The sequence below is a fragment of the Anser cygnoides genome, chromosome 1, assembly GCF_040182565.1.
Source record: "Anser cygnoides isolate HZ-2024a breed goose chromosome 1, Taihu_goose_T2T_genome, whole genome shotgun sequence".
Lineage (NCBI taxonomy): Eukaryota > Metazoa > Chordata > Aves > Anseriformes > Anatidae > Anser > Anser cygnoides.
Window position 1 is genome coordinate 114,950,390 of NC_089873.1, and position 12,937 is coordinate 114,963,326.

At 35.7% G+C, this 12,937-nt stretch overlaps 2 protein-coding genes across 5 annotated transcripts in view; one reads left to right on the forward strand and one right to left on the reverse strand.

The window, feature by feature from the left end:
• SIM2 (SIM bHLH transcription factor 2) overlaps positions 1-4,656 on the forward strand; it is a 60,789-nt gene extending 56,133 nt beyond the window's left edge. For both annotated transcript variants that reach the window (XM_013181240.3, XM_066978700.1), the window contains exon 12: positions 251-4,656. In XM_013181240.3, coding sequence (XP_013036694.1) covers positions 251-978 — 728 coding nt within the window. In that variant the 3' untranslated portion in view covers positions 979-4,656. The remainder of the gene's footprint in view (positions 1-250) is intronic.
• Positions 4,657-4,703: 47 nt separating this feature from the next.
• HLCS (holocarboxylase synthetase) overlaps positions 4,704-12,937 on the reverse strand; it is a 126,824-nt gene continuing 118,590 nt past the window's right edge. For all 3 annotated transcript variants that reach the window (XM_066978663.1, XM_066978669.1, XM_013181287.3), the window contains 2 exons: positions 9,507-9,720; positions 4,704-9,049 (listed from right to left, as the gene is read on the reverse strand). In XM_066978663.1, coding sequence (XP_066834764.1) covers positions 8,881-9,049; positions 9,507-9,720 — 383 coding nt within the window. In that variant the 3' untranslated portion in view covers positions 4,704-8,880. The remainder of the gene's footprint in view (positions 9,050-9,506; positions 9,721-12,937) is intronic.

The following is a 12,937-nucleotide window of genomic DNA, read 5'->3' on the forward strand; positions in this document are numbered from 1 at the left end:
GGGCATTTCACATAGTAACACAGAAAACATTTTTAGAATTGCTTCTGAATGATTTTTGACTTTTCAGTACTGTCTTAGAGAAGCTTATCCAAAGCCACCGAGGCAAACGGGAGTGTCTCTGATGTCTTCAGTGGGACTTGGATCCGTCCCAAAGCAAATGGGTATTAAAGTTCAGTCATAAAAAGTGTCAGAGTGTAACTATTATATGAGCTCGTCTCCAGTGATTAACATGTTTTCTCTTTCCTGCAAGTGCCCATATCAAACAGAAGATACAACCAAGATGCTCTCTCTGACAACTTTACAAGTTGCACAGCACCCATGCCAGGCAGCAGATACAAAGAAGAGATTTATGATTCCGGCATCATGAAACCCGCCAAAATAGAGAACAGGATTCAGCCACCTCACCATCTTATTAAAGAAGAAAACAAGTTAGCTTTTAACAGAGACCTACAAGAAAAAATGAGTATTAATGAAAGTTCTTTTTCAAACTCAATAGCTAATTCCTTGCTGCCAAAATCAGAATGTTTCCAGTCTAAAGCTATAGGACAATTAAGTCATCTCCTACCAGTGCCCTCCGTATATGAACAAACAAGACGGATTTGTATGAAAGAACCTAAATATGGGCATATTAGTCACCATGCTACGAATCTAGATGAAGTGGACAGTGATGAGAGAATGACTGTAAAGCTCGATCATGATTCTGAAAGTGAGTGTGTGATGGATGTAAGACCCTCTGGACAAGTTCCATTTGTGCTTCTAAATTATCACCATGTTTTAGCTAAACATGGCACATTTCAAACTTCATCATGTACAGCAACAGGACATGTAGGAGAAAATTATGGGTACAATTCTGAGGAAGTAAATACATTTATTTACAAAAACCAAAGCCCCTCATCAGCTTCTTCTCCAGAAACCCACAAGGAAACTGCACTACCCCATTATATTGGAACTTCTGTAATAATAGCCAATGGAAGGTGACGGTAGTAGAAAAGTATTTACATGTAATTGAGAAGTCAAACTGTAATGATTTCCAAAAAAGCATGAGAAAACATGGTTACATTTACTGAGCATAGCTGAAGGTCATTGAGGGACAGACTTGTGTGTTCCTGGCAAGCCATGTGTAACAGCACCTTCAAGGTCAGGAAAAAAGAACACATCTAGCTTCAGTGCTTCGTTGTCAAAGATTAAGCTCTGGTGCCAGTGAGAAGACTTGTTACAGATCTTATTTTTGTTATTTTATAGTGTGCAACAAAATTAAATGATAGGTGTTATATGCAGAGATTTATATGAAGAACATTTTTTCCCTTATCCCCTCCTTCTCAAAGTACATTCAAGATATATTATTTTTTTTAATCATTATCATAAACTGTACACTCTAGTTTAGGAATTTTTGACAAACTGTGTGAAACCTTACATCAACTCTCCACCCAAGTGTTAAACATCCTGACAAATGAACTTTGTTTAAAGAGTGATGATTTTTAGTATCCATAATACAGTTGTACAAACCAAACAGAACTCAGTTTGGAACACGCTTATTTATTAATTATCCAAAAGTTTTTAAAATAAATCAAATCTGAATTTGATTTATTTAAGATAGATTTCAGTATTCAGAGATTGTTACTGTCACCATTTAACTTAACAAGGAATGATATCATGACAAATTAATACATAAAAAGATATATTAAAGGGTTACAGGTCTTGTCATGGCGAATTGGGACAAATCGCATAGCAGGAACTAAAGATTATTCCCCATAAAAATGTAATAAGAAAAAGAAACTTCTAAAAAGTGTATTCCACTGAATATTCTGGGAGAACGCTGTGTAGTTTTTCAAACCAGCTAATCAAAAATTCATTTTAATTATAGCACCAGAAAATGTTTTATTTATAGTCAAGGGAATAATGAACATTTACGCTTTATTTTAAACTTACTAGCAACCTTCTGAAGTTTGAAAAGTTCAGTTTTTAACACACTGCACTTCCTTAAGCATAAATCTCATTGTCAACACAAAGGTAAGATTAATATTTGCCTGATTCATGCACTTCACAAATTATGTCAGCGGACAATCTGAATAAGAAAAGTCAGAAGTCATTGCACAACCACAAGAAACAAGATTGCACTTGAAGTAAAGCCAGGTACATCATTGCTTTGAAGTGAACCCTTTGCATACATCTCAATTTGTGCCAATAAACTAGAAAGCAAAAAGCATACAGCATATATTTAAATTCTGCCCAGCCTATTAGGAACAGATCCCCCCCTTGTTTTTACTTCTTTGTAAAGTTTGCAAACCAAGAAATAAGGAAACATACGAATCTGTGTGTGTTTTCCTGACAAGTTGGTCCAGTTTGTCTTTCACCCACTTCCCGAAACATTCATGTGCTTTTGATAAAACAACGTATGGCTCCCTACATAATAGGTGTAAATAACAATAAAGGTTTTTGTAGATCTGAGTCCACCATATTTAGCTACATTTCTTAGCCCCATTCAAAGCTAGTTTACATTTTAGAAACTTCTTTTCTCTTACCAGACTCTCTCCAAAGAGACCTTTGCTAAAGAAAATGCTTACCTGGCTTGTGCAATATGGAAAAATACTTGCTCATGGATTGCACCTTGTCAGATAAAAATGTAATGAAATACACACTTTTTTAAAGTACACATTCTCCATCTTGTATGTACAGTAATAATATTCAGTCACCTCCTTGCACCTATGGATATTTATTGCTATGAGTAAACAATAATACTGTTAATGTATTTGAAAATAATCTTCAGTATTTTTATTGCTTTCAATTAAAAGTTTAACACAGAAAGCTTTATTATGAAGCTAAATCGGTATTCACTTTGGAAATTCACAGCTGTCCGACTTAATTTACTAAAAAAATGCCACATTTCATGACAAATATAAGCAAAAATACCTAATCAGTCACTACGAGAATAGCGACTTTTTAGCAAGGATAAAAAAACAGCAAAGCCAAACCAACATATTCACTTTAATTGTACCCCTTGGTTTTTCTAAAGCTAGAGAAGGCATTTCTCCAGAAATGTTATGAGTGAGTATTATTATCATTTTGATTTCATTAATTGATGAGACTCAAGCTGGTTTTATACTGGCTTTATTTAACAGCTTTCCCAGCCAGTGTTACTCATGAATGCACCCAACTTCTTAGCAGATACAATTATGCTATGACTTGTATGTTAATTTTCTTAAATTAAAACCATACCCTATTAAGGAGTAACTGACATTGTTTGCATCATTAAAATGAAACCTGATGCACAACTCTTTCATATTACGTGTCTCTCCATACATACCTCATTAGTGCATTGCTGCACATGAAGTCAATCTGGTGTATTTTTCTGTTCTTACAAGTAATTCTCATAATAAAAACATGTTTTCAGGAACGTACAAATTAGGCTTTGGTTAAAAAACACCATTAATATTTTTCAGTAAAATACCACAAAATATTTTTCCAGCGTCTAGCTTGTTATTCACACTTCCAGGCTTTATTCAACAAGCCTGAGTAGAGGAGGTGTTCCATCACTCTCCCACAGATGTTTTGCAGTATATGACATTCAAATACACGAATTTTCCCTGCTAGGAAATAATGAATCAATTATGCATTCACATATGATAATACAGAGTAGGTTTTAGAAAAGATCTGTGATTATAAAAGCAAATGTGTGAAACATTTTTCCTGCCATTCCAAAATAGAAACAGCAATTGCATATTCACATCTGGAATGTGAGTACATTATACTGAGAGAAAAATACGAGTTCAGGCATCGACTTTTAGTCAGTTAAACTACAGATGTTTATAGTATGCTATTACTGTAGAATGTGGTGCAGCCATTGACAGTGGCAATGTTTTTAATAATTGGAAAAAATTATGTCATGTAAGTGGAGTGTGAATTGCATTATATTATGAAAAATAACCTAAGTTCTCTCCATCATACTTATTCCAGCCAGTATAGATATCTTTATCATAGATACCTTTATCATGCAACTTGATGGGATCTAAAATCTTGGGGGAGGTCAGGCCTAGCAAGTAAAGTCTATGCAGAAGGAAAGAGAGAAAGAGTGTGAGAGGGGTAATGATTTACCTAAATATAAAGTTGGAAATGTTAATCCCATATTGATGTCTCAAAAGTTTTTATCCTATTAATAGAAACAGTGCAATGTAAATAAGGTGGTAAGGGAACAGACTTCTCTCCAGGTTACAACCATGTAATTTCAAAAGGGCATTTAAGTAATTTAATTAAATTAAGCACAGTGGACTATAGGTGTAAAATCTGATAATAGATCACTGAGATAAAGTGGAAATGCTATCTTTATGAATGGGATACCTGCCAGATATTAGCATTTCTCTAAAAATCACAAAACACCACACCAAGCATTTTTTCAACATTTCAGTCATACTTCAAAAGCAACACAGAGAAAATTTAATTACATTTTTTCCTGAACATTAGATTTTGCTTTTTTTTTTTTTATATATGATGCAGATATGAGCTATTTGGCAAATGTAGGTGAAAAAGCACGCAAAACAAACAACCTATTAATGCTCAGAATTATATATGTATTCCCTAAAAATGTAAAGCATTTTTGCTTATTTATTATGTAAAACAGAACTGTTAAAATGATAATAAAGTCCTGTAGCCAAAGGAAAAGTGAGTTTGTTTTTTTTTTACTACAAAACACAAGATTTCACAAAGAATAACACTGTATATTTGAAAATTTATTTCAATTATGACACTATATTTGACAGTTAGTGTATCATAAAATACAAGGAATTATGTTTTCTGTTTAAGCCACATTACATTTTAAAGGGAGAGTCTTGGAGAATGGAAAATAACACAGAATCACTAATGAAACACCCTAATGCAAGATATTCAAATACAGCATCAGTTTACAATTCCTCCCTGCAGTTCTTTTTTCTCAGTTGTTTGCTACATGATGATACTCTGCTGCATGCCACCATTTTTTGACCTCTGTTCTTACTTCAGTCCAGATTTAATTTCTTTGGTGTCTGATCATTGCTGTGCATCACTACCATAACTTATGCATGCAAATGCTTTTATCAAGCCAGCTTCCCCCAGGAATGAATCAACTGTTAGCAGCACAAATCTTTTTCACAACACCTACTAAGCTGTACTACAGAAAAAATTGATGTAGCTATTGCATATTACAAAGTAGTTGCAGAGAGTAATTTTTTAGACTGCTGAGGTCTTGTAGCTGGATCAGAAAAAGCAAAAAAATAATTAACCCCCCCCCAACAGTTGCACAATTAAACAGCAGCATAAAGAATTAAATACTTTAATATTATTTCTAGATAATAGCCCTTGAAGTATATTATATTTGCTGGATAGATTTTCACAACACTCTGAAGTCTTATAAAACATTTTAATAGAAGTGAGATGTACTGCTTGAACTCTTAAATGTTAAGTACATTATTACTATTTCAAATCTTTGGAAACAGCATTGGTTCTGTCTGGACACAACCTGCTTACTCTTTCTGAACACAGACATGCCAACACACTCTGCTTGCTCTGCAAAAGTTTTCTGATCAACAAACAATCTCTATAGATATTTGCACAATGTGTAATTCAAGAAACGTTATAACAGTCTCGGAGAAAAAAATTAAGTCACAGAAATATGGACACCATAATAAATGTTTTTGAAAGCACTTCATCAAGAAAATAGTTTAAGATATGACATCAGCCTCACAATGAAATAAGTGGTTTACTAATCTAGACATTTAATAAAATTAAACATTTTCAGTGCATTATTTCTGGGTCTGGAGATGTCTGATTCTCTACATACCTATGTTCAGAGACCACACTACACCACATTTGTCTGTCTTATGTAAAGAACAATAACAAAAATACAAAAATGTTGTGGTTTTCTGGGTGTGCCAAGTTTGCCATAAAAAGAATAAGATTACTGGCTGTGCTCCCCAAATACCTTAAGATGAGTGCGGTATAGGAAGGTTCACTGGCGTTCTTGACAGTAACAGCTGCTAGCCAGAATGACCTGATTCCACTGCTCTGTATATAACATGAATTTTCTTTGTGAAGTTCTTTGGTTCTTCTGAAGGAAAGGTCAAGTCTGTAACAAATGCTTTATTCAACTCAAGGCTATTTCCACAAGACAGAAGGTAGTTTTACACACACAGGAAGAGGCCACTAAAAAGTTGAGGCAAAGTGGTATTCCCACACCATCTACCTATGCTCTGACAAATCCACACTTGATTAGTTCTTATTTATAGAAAGGAAGTTCAGTGCTAAGTTTTAATGCAAACCTTTTCAGAATAATCTTACAACTCAAAGCAAGAATAAAACATGCTTTTCATTAAAAAAGACTATGAAGAAATCCAAAATGGAATGATAGCAACCATGAAATATTGCAGCGTTTTACTATTAAAAAATACATCTGCCTTCTGCTCACTGTGATAGCTTAGTGAAGTGAAATTTTGCAGGTACTCCATTATGTCCTTCCAACAGGAACATGTTTTATCATTTTTCCTCATCATTCTTATACAGTACTTGTCCCTAGCGTAGGGAGAGCATGTTTTAAGGAAGCAATTCAAGTCAAAACCTGATGCCCAGCCTAATCATTAAAAGGAATCTCTACAGGCACTCATCAGTGTATCTGGAATATGAGTGATATCAACGATGTTTCCTATTGGCATAGTCTACTGTACCAAAACAGATAGTGTTTTAGCTACAAATTTCATATTGAGATACAGATCTAAAGTTTTGTAAAACTCTGTGGTTGAAAAAAACAGTACCAGAATTTTGCTTTCCACAGCTGACCAGCAGCAGCATGCAATGTTTATGAGCTACTTGAAGGAAAAGGTAAAAAAGAAGTGAAGATGCACAAAGATGTGTACATACACACACGCACAACCACAAACACGCTATATATATGTATATATAAATGGGCTCTTTTTTATTTAAACTTTATTAACTTAGACTCAAATTTCATTCAATTATAATATGCATCAATATTTGGTTCTAAAATAAAGGTAGCTGCCAAAAATTAACAGCCAAAAGCAGCTTTGAAGTATCTGGTGGGAAAATGTAAAAATCGGTGTTCATGTGTATCATTTTAACTAAGCCAATTAACAGCTGTCTACACTCCACTGTACAGTTCTACGAAATATTGGTGTGCAGTCTCATATGATGCAGATCACAAGGGAAAACAAAACAGCAGACGACAGACAACCAGGCACACACACTAATATACTGTGATATGGAGCTAAAAGTCCTAAATGTAAGAGGGACAACTTAATTTTTAGCACTTGCTGCCAAACCACCTAAAACCTAATATGTGAGGATTACTTTAAATTACCATTACAGACTAGCTTCCTTGCTTTAAGAGTTCTTGGCTTTGTAACTGAAACAATCTACTAACATGTTCAGATTGTTTATGAGGTGAACTTTAACCAAAAAAAAAAAACATTTCTGGCTAGTAGACAGAAGTGCTTTGTGGAAACCAATTTGGCTGATCCACCTTTAGTAGGGACCAGGTAACATAATAAGCAGTGCTGCCTACTTGAGGAAATGAAGCTGGCCACATCACACCTATGATAAACTTTTTGTTTGTAGAGAACCATTTGAAGTGCTCTGGTGGCCAGCCTCCTGGTACAAATTCATCTTGCACAGGAGAAAACCCAACAAGCTGCCTATCACACAGAAGATCCCACATGCCTACCTCACGATGTTTTCCAAACATGACCACGCTAACACTGTGCAGCCAGCCCCAAGAGCAAGTTATTTCCAGGTCAGCAGATGTTAAACCTCTTGTTCTCAGTGGTTAACAGCAAAACCAGATGCCCTACTTTGGGAAAGGAGGGGTGAAACCAGAAATGATGGAAGAGAATTTGGACACAGGTAACTGCGTCTTTTCTTGTTTTCACTGTAGTAACTGTTTACAGCAGGGATCTTAAAGAGTGGGGCATTTTCTCTTACTTATTCTCTTAACTTCATTACTATTACAGTGGAATTACTGTTAAAGTCTAAACTGTTTAGACTTCCATCCCCTAGAATGGAATCCTACGATAACCCAGATAAGAGCTTTTCAACTAGGTGCTACACCCGTCATGACCTCCAGTGGGCTATTCTTATAGGGCTAAAACCTCTCAGAAGACTATAATTTAACGGAGATATGAGATGATTTGCTTAGATCCAACTGAGTAGGAAAAGCAAAAATACATTGGTATAACCAACCACAGTTCTTACGAGCTGATGGAAAACTCTCCAAAAACTCAAGGCAGCCATGACAGCGTTGCAGACTTGAGACCAAAGCACAGTATGTAAACTGTTGTACAGGTCCATATGGAGAAGAACCAAGTCAGCAAGGTTCTACTTAGACCTGAAGCTAAGCACAGTGGTAAGCCCACTAATTCAGAAATATATGATGAGCTCTTCTAGATGATTCCACTGCAGACAACAAAAAAAACCTGAATCTAGTTAATAAAAACATGGTAAATATGTAAATCTTGTACTGTATAGCGCTAAGCACAATGAAAACACCCCTTCTGAAAACAAAAGATTTAGCCAAATACAGTGTGTAATCGAAGAAGAAGTTCTGTTCATTAAAGTACTCCTTTGAAATCAGGGTCCTTTTAAAGAATAGGTGCTTATAAAGAATGGCAACATAGATGTGTTTTTAAGTTAATGCAACAGAATAGAGGACTTTAGCAAAAGATAATTACTTCTTCTTAAACTCTTGAAGTTATCCATCTCAAAGAACAAAGACATTAGAAATTGGAAGAGAAAAAAAAAAACAAACAACCACGCCATCAACCACCCTCCCACCTTTAAGCAAGTTTAGCTGCTTGGTGTTGAATAGTAAAGAGCCTCCTTTTGCATTGTGAGTTCTGAGGACTACTAATGCTTTGGGATTATGAGGTTTCTCAGCATGTCAAAAGAGTTGCCGTCTGGATGCACAGACTCTACACCTTTGCCTTCTTCATGAACTTGAAGGAATCCATAATCATCTATCCCAACTATCCATGCAATTGGGCCCTCTTCATTGTAGAGATGGACTTGCTTACCACTGTAGTTAAAGAAAAACAGACAGTTATGAATTAATTGATTGCAGAAACAATAAAAAAATAACATAGAGGACTACTATCTAGTAGAATATTCTCACTTTATGGGTTCTTAACAGAGAAAGTTTTTCGGCAATATTTTCTATTTCCTGCTTTACTTTCTTTCTGTGGAATTAACAGTAACACCCCCGTCCCCTCTTTTTTTTTTTTTTTTCCTTTTGGTAAAAGACATGACTACAGCAGCTTTGTAAAATACCTAGAAACACTCTTTAACCTGTGCTAGTCCATTGATTTTACTATGTGTTATTTTCATTCTCACCAAAGAATCACATGCTACTTAGGAATATATATTTCAGTTAAGTCACCAGTTTTAAAGGCAACCTGGTAGAACATTGAAAATGGAAGATAAAACATCCATGAGTTATCTCTAACTTTCTTAAAAGAGAAGATCATTATGCTTACCTGTGTATCCAGTACTTGTAGTAACGGGGAAGAACTCCGTTGGGCCCTTTCTCCTGAAAAATATCTATAAGCCTCTCTAGCACAGTTACAGTTCTTGCAATAAGGCAGTCTGCAGTTAAAGGCTTAAGTTTTGTCCCCTCTTCCTTATTAAATTTTGTGATGAGGTCATTGATGCATATGGTGGGGTTGCTGTTATTCACATTAAATCCAAAGCCTGAAGAAGACAAACCAAAAGAATGGGACAGGATTTGTAAATATGACTATTTTGTCTCTACTAAAAAGTTTGTACTTCAACTAGTTGATATATTATTATCTCTGAGGATTTTTAATTGCAGTATTTCTTCAGTCTCTTACACCTTTAAATCTTTCTATTTGCATAATTACAAATTACAGTCCAGATTTGACTTGGTTCTTGTCCTTAAAGTGCCTCTTCAAAATTGTAGAAGTAAATCCAGTACAGTCCTTTCAACAAAACAATACCCTATCATGGAGGTTTAGTAAGATGTGAAGTGGCAACTTGCATATTGGTTATAATAACATCAAAGTGAGAAATTCTTTTACTCACTCTAAGTAGACAGGTAGTTAGCTAATTGAGAGCAAATCCTTGATCATACTCTGAGACGCAGTTTTATCTTTCAGTTTAAAATTTAATTAAGAATACTTTCTGTTTACTGCAGTTAGCTGATTTCATTTTCTGAAAATTAAGCATTGTTACTCAGCTGATACGACTCGTCTGGCTTGTTGTGAAAAGCCCAGAAGATTTAAGTTTGCTGGGTAAGACTCCAGTTTGCTTAATCTATTTTACCACAGCATATCCTTTAGAAGCCTCAAGTCTCTCACTGAGATTTCTCCAGCTAGAATAACGTTGGCAGAATGCCTTTCTTATTTAAATATGCCTCCTGGGGCCTTTTTTGCAGCCTGCTGAAACAGGCTTCAAGGGATGTAAAGAAATATATTGTATTACCTGTTTATTTTTTCTCCTAATAATTTGGATTTTTCTTTCCTCAGACATTTGGGATAAAACACTAGTCCTGTCAATCACGTTTAGACATGATGCACCTCCATCTGTAGGAAGGTCCAGATGCATTGTTTTGTAAATTTGCTATTAATGAGACTGTTCATATATGGAATTAATTTGTATTAACCATGAGGAGAAGGATCTCTTCAGTGAAAAGGAGTTTTTGACTTCTAACTAACCAGAGAATTCATAGAAGGAAGCCACAGTAATATCAATGCCAGGATATCAACCTCACTGAAATGAGGAAGATGTATTATCAGGAAGATACAAAGGAAAATGAACTGGAAAAAATAATATGCCACGCCAGCAGATCACAACTCGGCTGTTTAAACTCAAATATAATACAAGTGAAGAAAGAATGACAGTGCTCATTATGCTCTGCTATGTACTGTCAGGGTGCAAAATGTAGCCTTTGAGTTCATCTGCAGGCTAAAGGCACTCAGGTGTGTATGTATGGAGATCACTAGTTTCCTAAAACTGAAATGGACATGAGAAACATACTGAGATGATGAGCTCAGATGAGGCAGTAGCATCTGGGAATAAGCATGGTGGCAAAAATGTAGACAGCTAATCTGAAAAATATGAGGTGCTCAGGACTCTTAGGGCATCTTTTCTTGCCCGTGTGAGAAGAGTAAATAATAATAATTTAACACTGACCTTGCAGCGTGTTGATGTGACTAACACATCTTCCAATTCTAGGGCTAGTACTGCCTTGAGCATCTGCGCACTGTTCTCCCCTACTCCGAGCAGGCATCCATCCCTTAGCTCCACACAGAGGTAGACAGAGCTTTTGCAGGTCAGGCACGTTGGCTGTCCCTTTCAGTCCATTTATATTTGGCTACCTATATCTGTTCTGAATCTGGCCCTTACACCAAAAAAGTGTATTCTGCAGAACTCCTCTTCCCAAAGTCCTACAACAATTAAGTACTTTAAAAAAAGTTTTTAAAAATAACGTTTAAAATGTGTTCTTTTTTTCTTCCTTTTTCACACCAGTATGAACATAAACTGCCATCTGTGAGGCCTCAAGCACACGGTACAGGTGAGAAGGCAGGTCTGTCTCTTGCCCACCTCTTCTTCTGAGGTATTTCTCAGAGCAGTGAAGCCATGTACATGACATGTGATTTTGATCATTACCCTCATGGGATTTTCTTTATGAGTGCTAAGGTCTAGGAAAGGAATCTGCACGACTGTAGAAAGAGGATGATGCATCTAGCTTATCTTTGCTGTTGCAGAATTTTGATCTCGTTGCTACTACTAATAAAAGAAATTAGGTGTCATGAGTCACCCTTACTGCTCCCAGTGCCATCACTGAAATGACGGAAAAGATCCTTGGAGTAGTATATAACAAGTAACTCTCTTTTGGCTGGAAGCTTCTAAGATGAAATGCTGATGAAAATGTATATTTTGTTTATACTTCAGAGCTATCATCACCAAGATGACTCCTATGGGCATCAGAGAGAATGCATACAGCAAGTTTCCATTTTAATTTAAATGTTTTGGTGTTTGCAATAAGCAGCTCGAGGTGCAGAACTAAGCTGTCATGTACAAAGAGACATTTGACAAGAGGAACAGTTTTAAAGCCATTATTTGCTTTTCTTGTGTCAACCAGCTCAGGCGCTGGAAGAACACATGGAAGCTGTAAATGGTTGATGGGGCAAAGAGAGACTCTTTAAGCATCTGGGTGTAACTTCCATTCTATAAATGTAGACCATCTCCAAAATGAGGATATAACAATTAAACAGAAAATATAATGGTTGGGCAAGCTTCACAGAAGAAGGTGGTGGAGATACTTTGATGTCTTTCCCTGTTAAAGCACTGGCATTTCCTGGAAAATACACATACAGTCTTTTTGGGACTGGCCTTGCTACCTTTTTGGAATCAGCCTTCCAGATAGACTGTTCATCTTCAAAATGAACAAATAGTCTGTCATTCCTTACCCTGCTGCTCCCAGCCTTCCTAACCACTTTGCAAATTTTATGTTTTCAGAGAACTAAAGAAAGAGAGTATTTAATCAAATAATTACTACACTGCTGCTTCACTGGCAATATGCCAATTTCTGAAAAGATATCAACAGAGGCAAGTTACAAATAAATTTAAAAGGACAAAAGGAGAAATGAAAACATTACAATGTGTACATAGCTCTTTCTCTCCTGATTTAAATGGCATGTTATTTATTTACCTATTTGTCATGTTGCAAAAAAAATGAAAACCAAAAAATCATACATTTTTCTGTATATTCTACTAGTTTTGCAATAGATCAAGGACATTTTCCCTCTCTCCTGTAATGCTCTTTCTTTGAATTCCACTACACCAGCCTAGATGCTTGCATTTATGTTTTCCTTGTCAAGCATATGGAATTCTTAAGAAGAATGAAAACATTTACTTTATGTGCTTTCTTTTTTTTAATACTGTG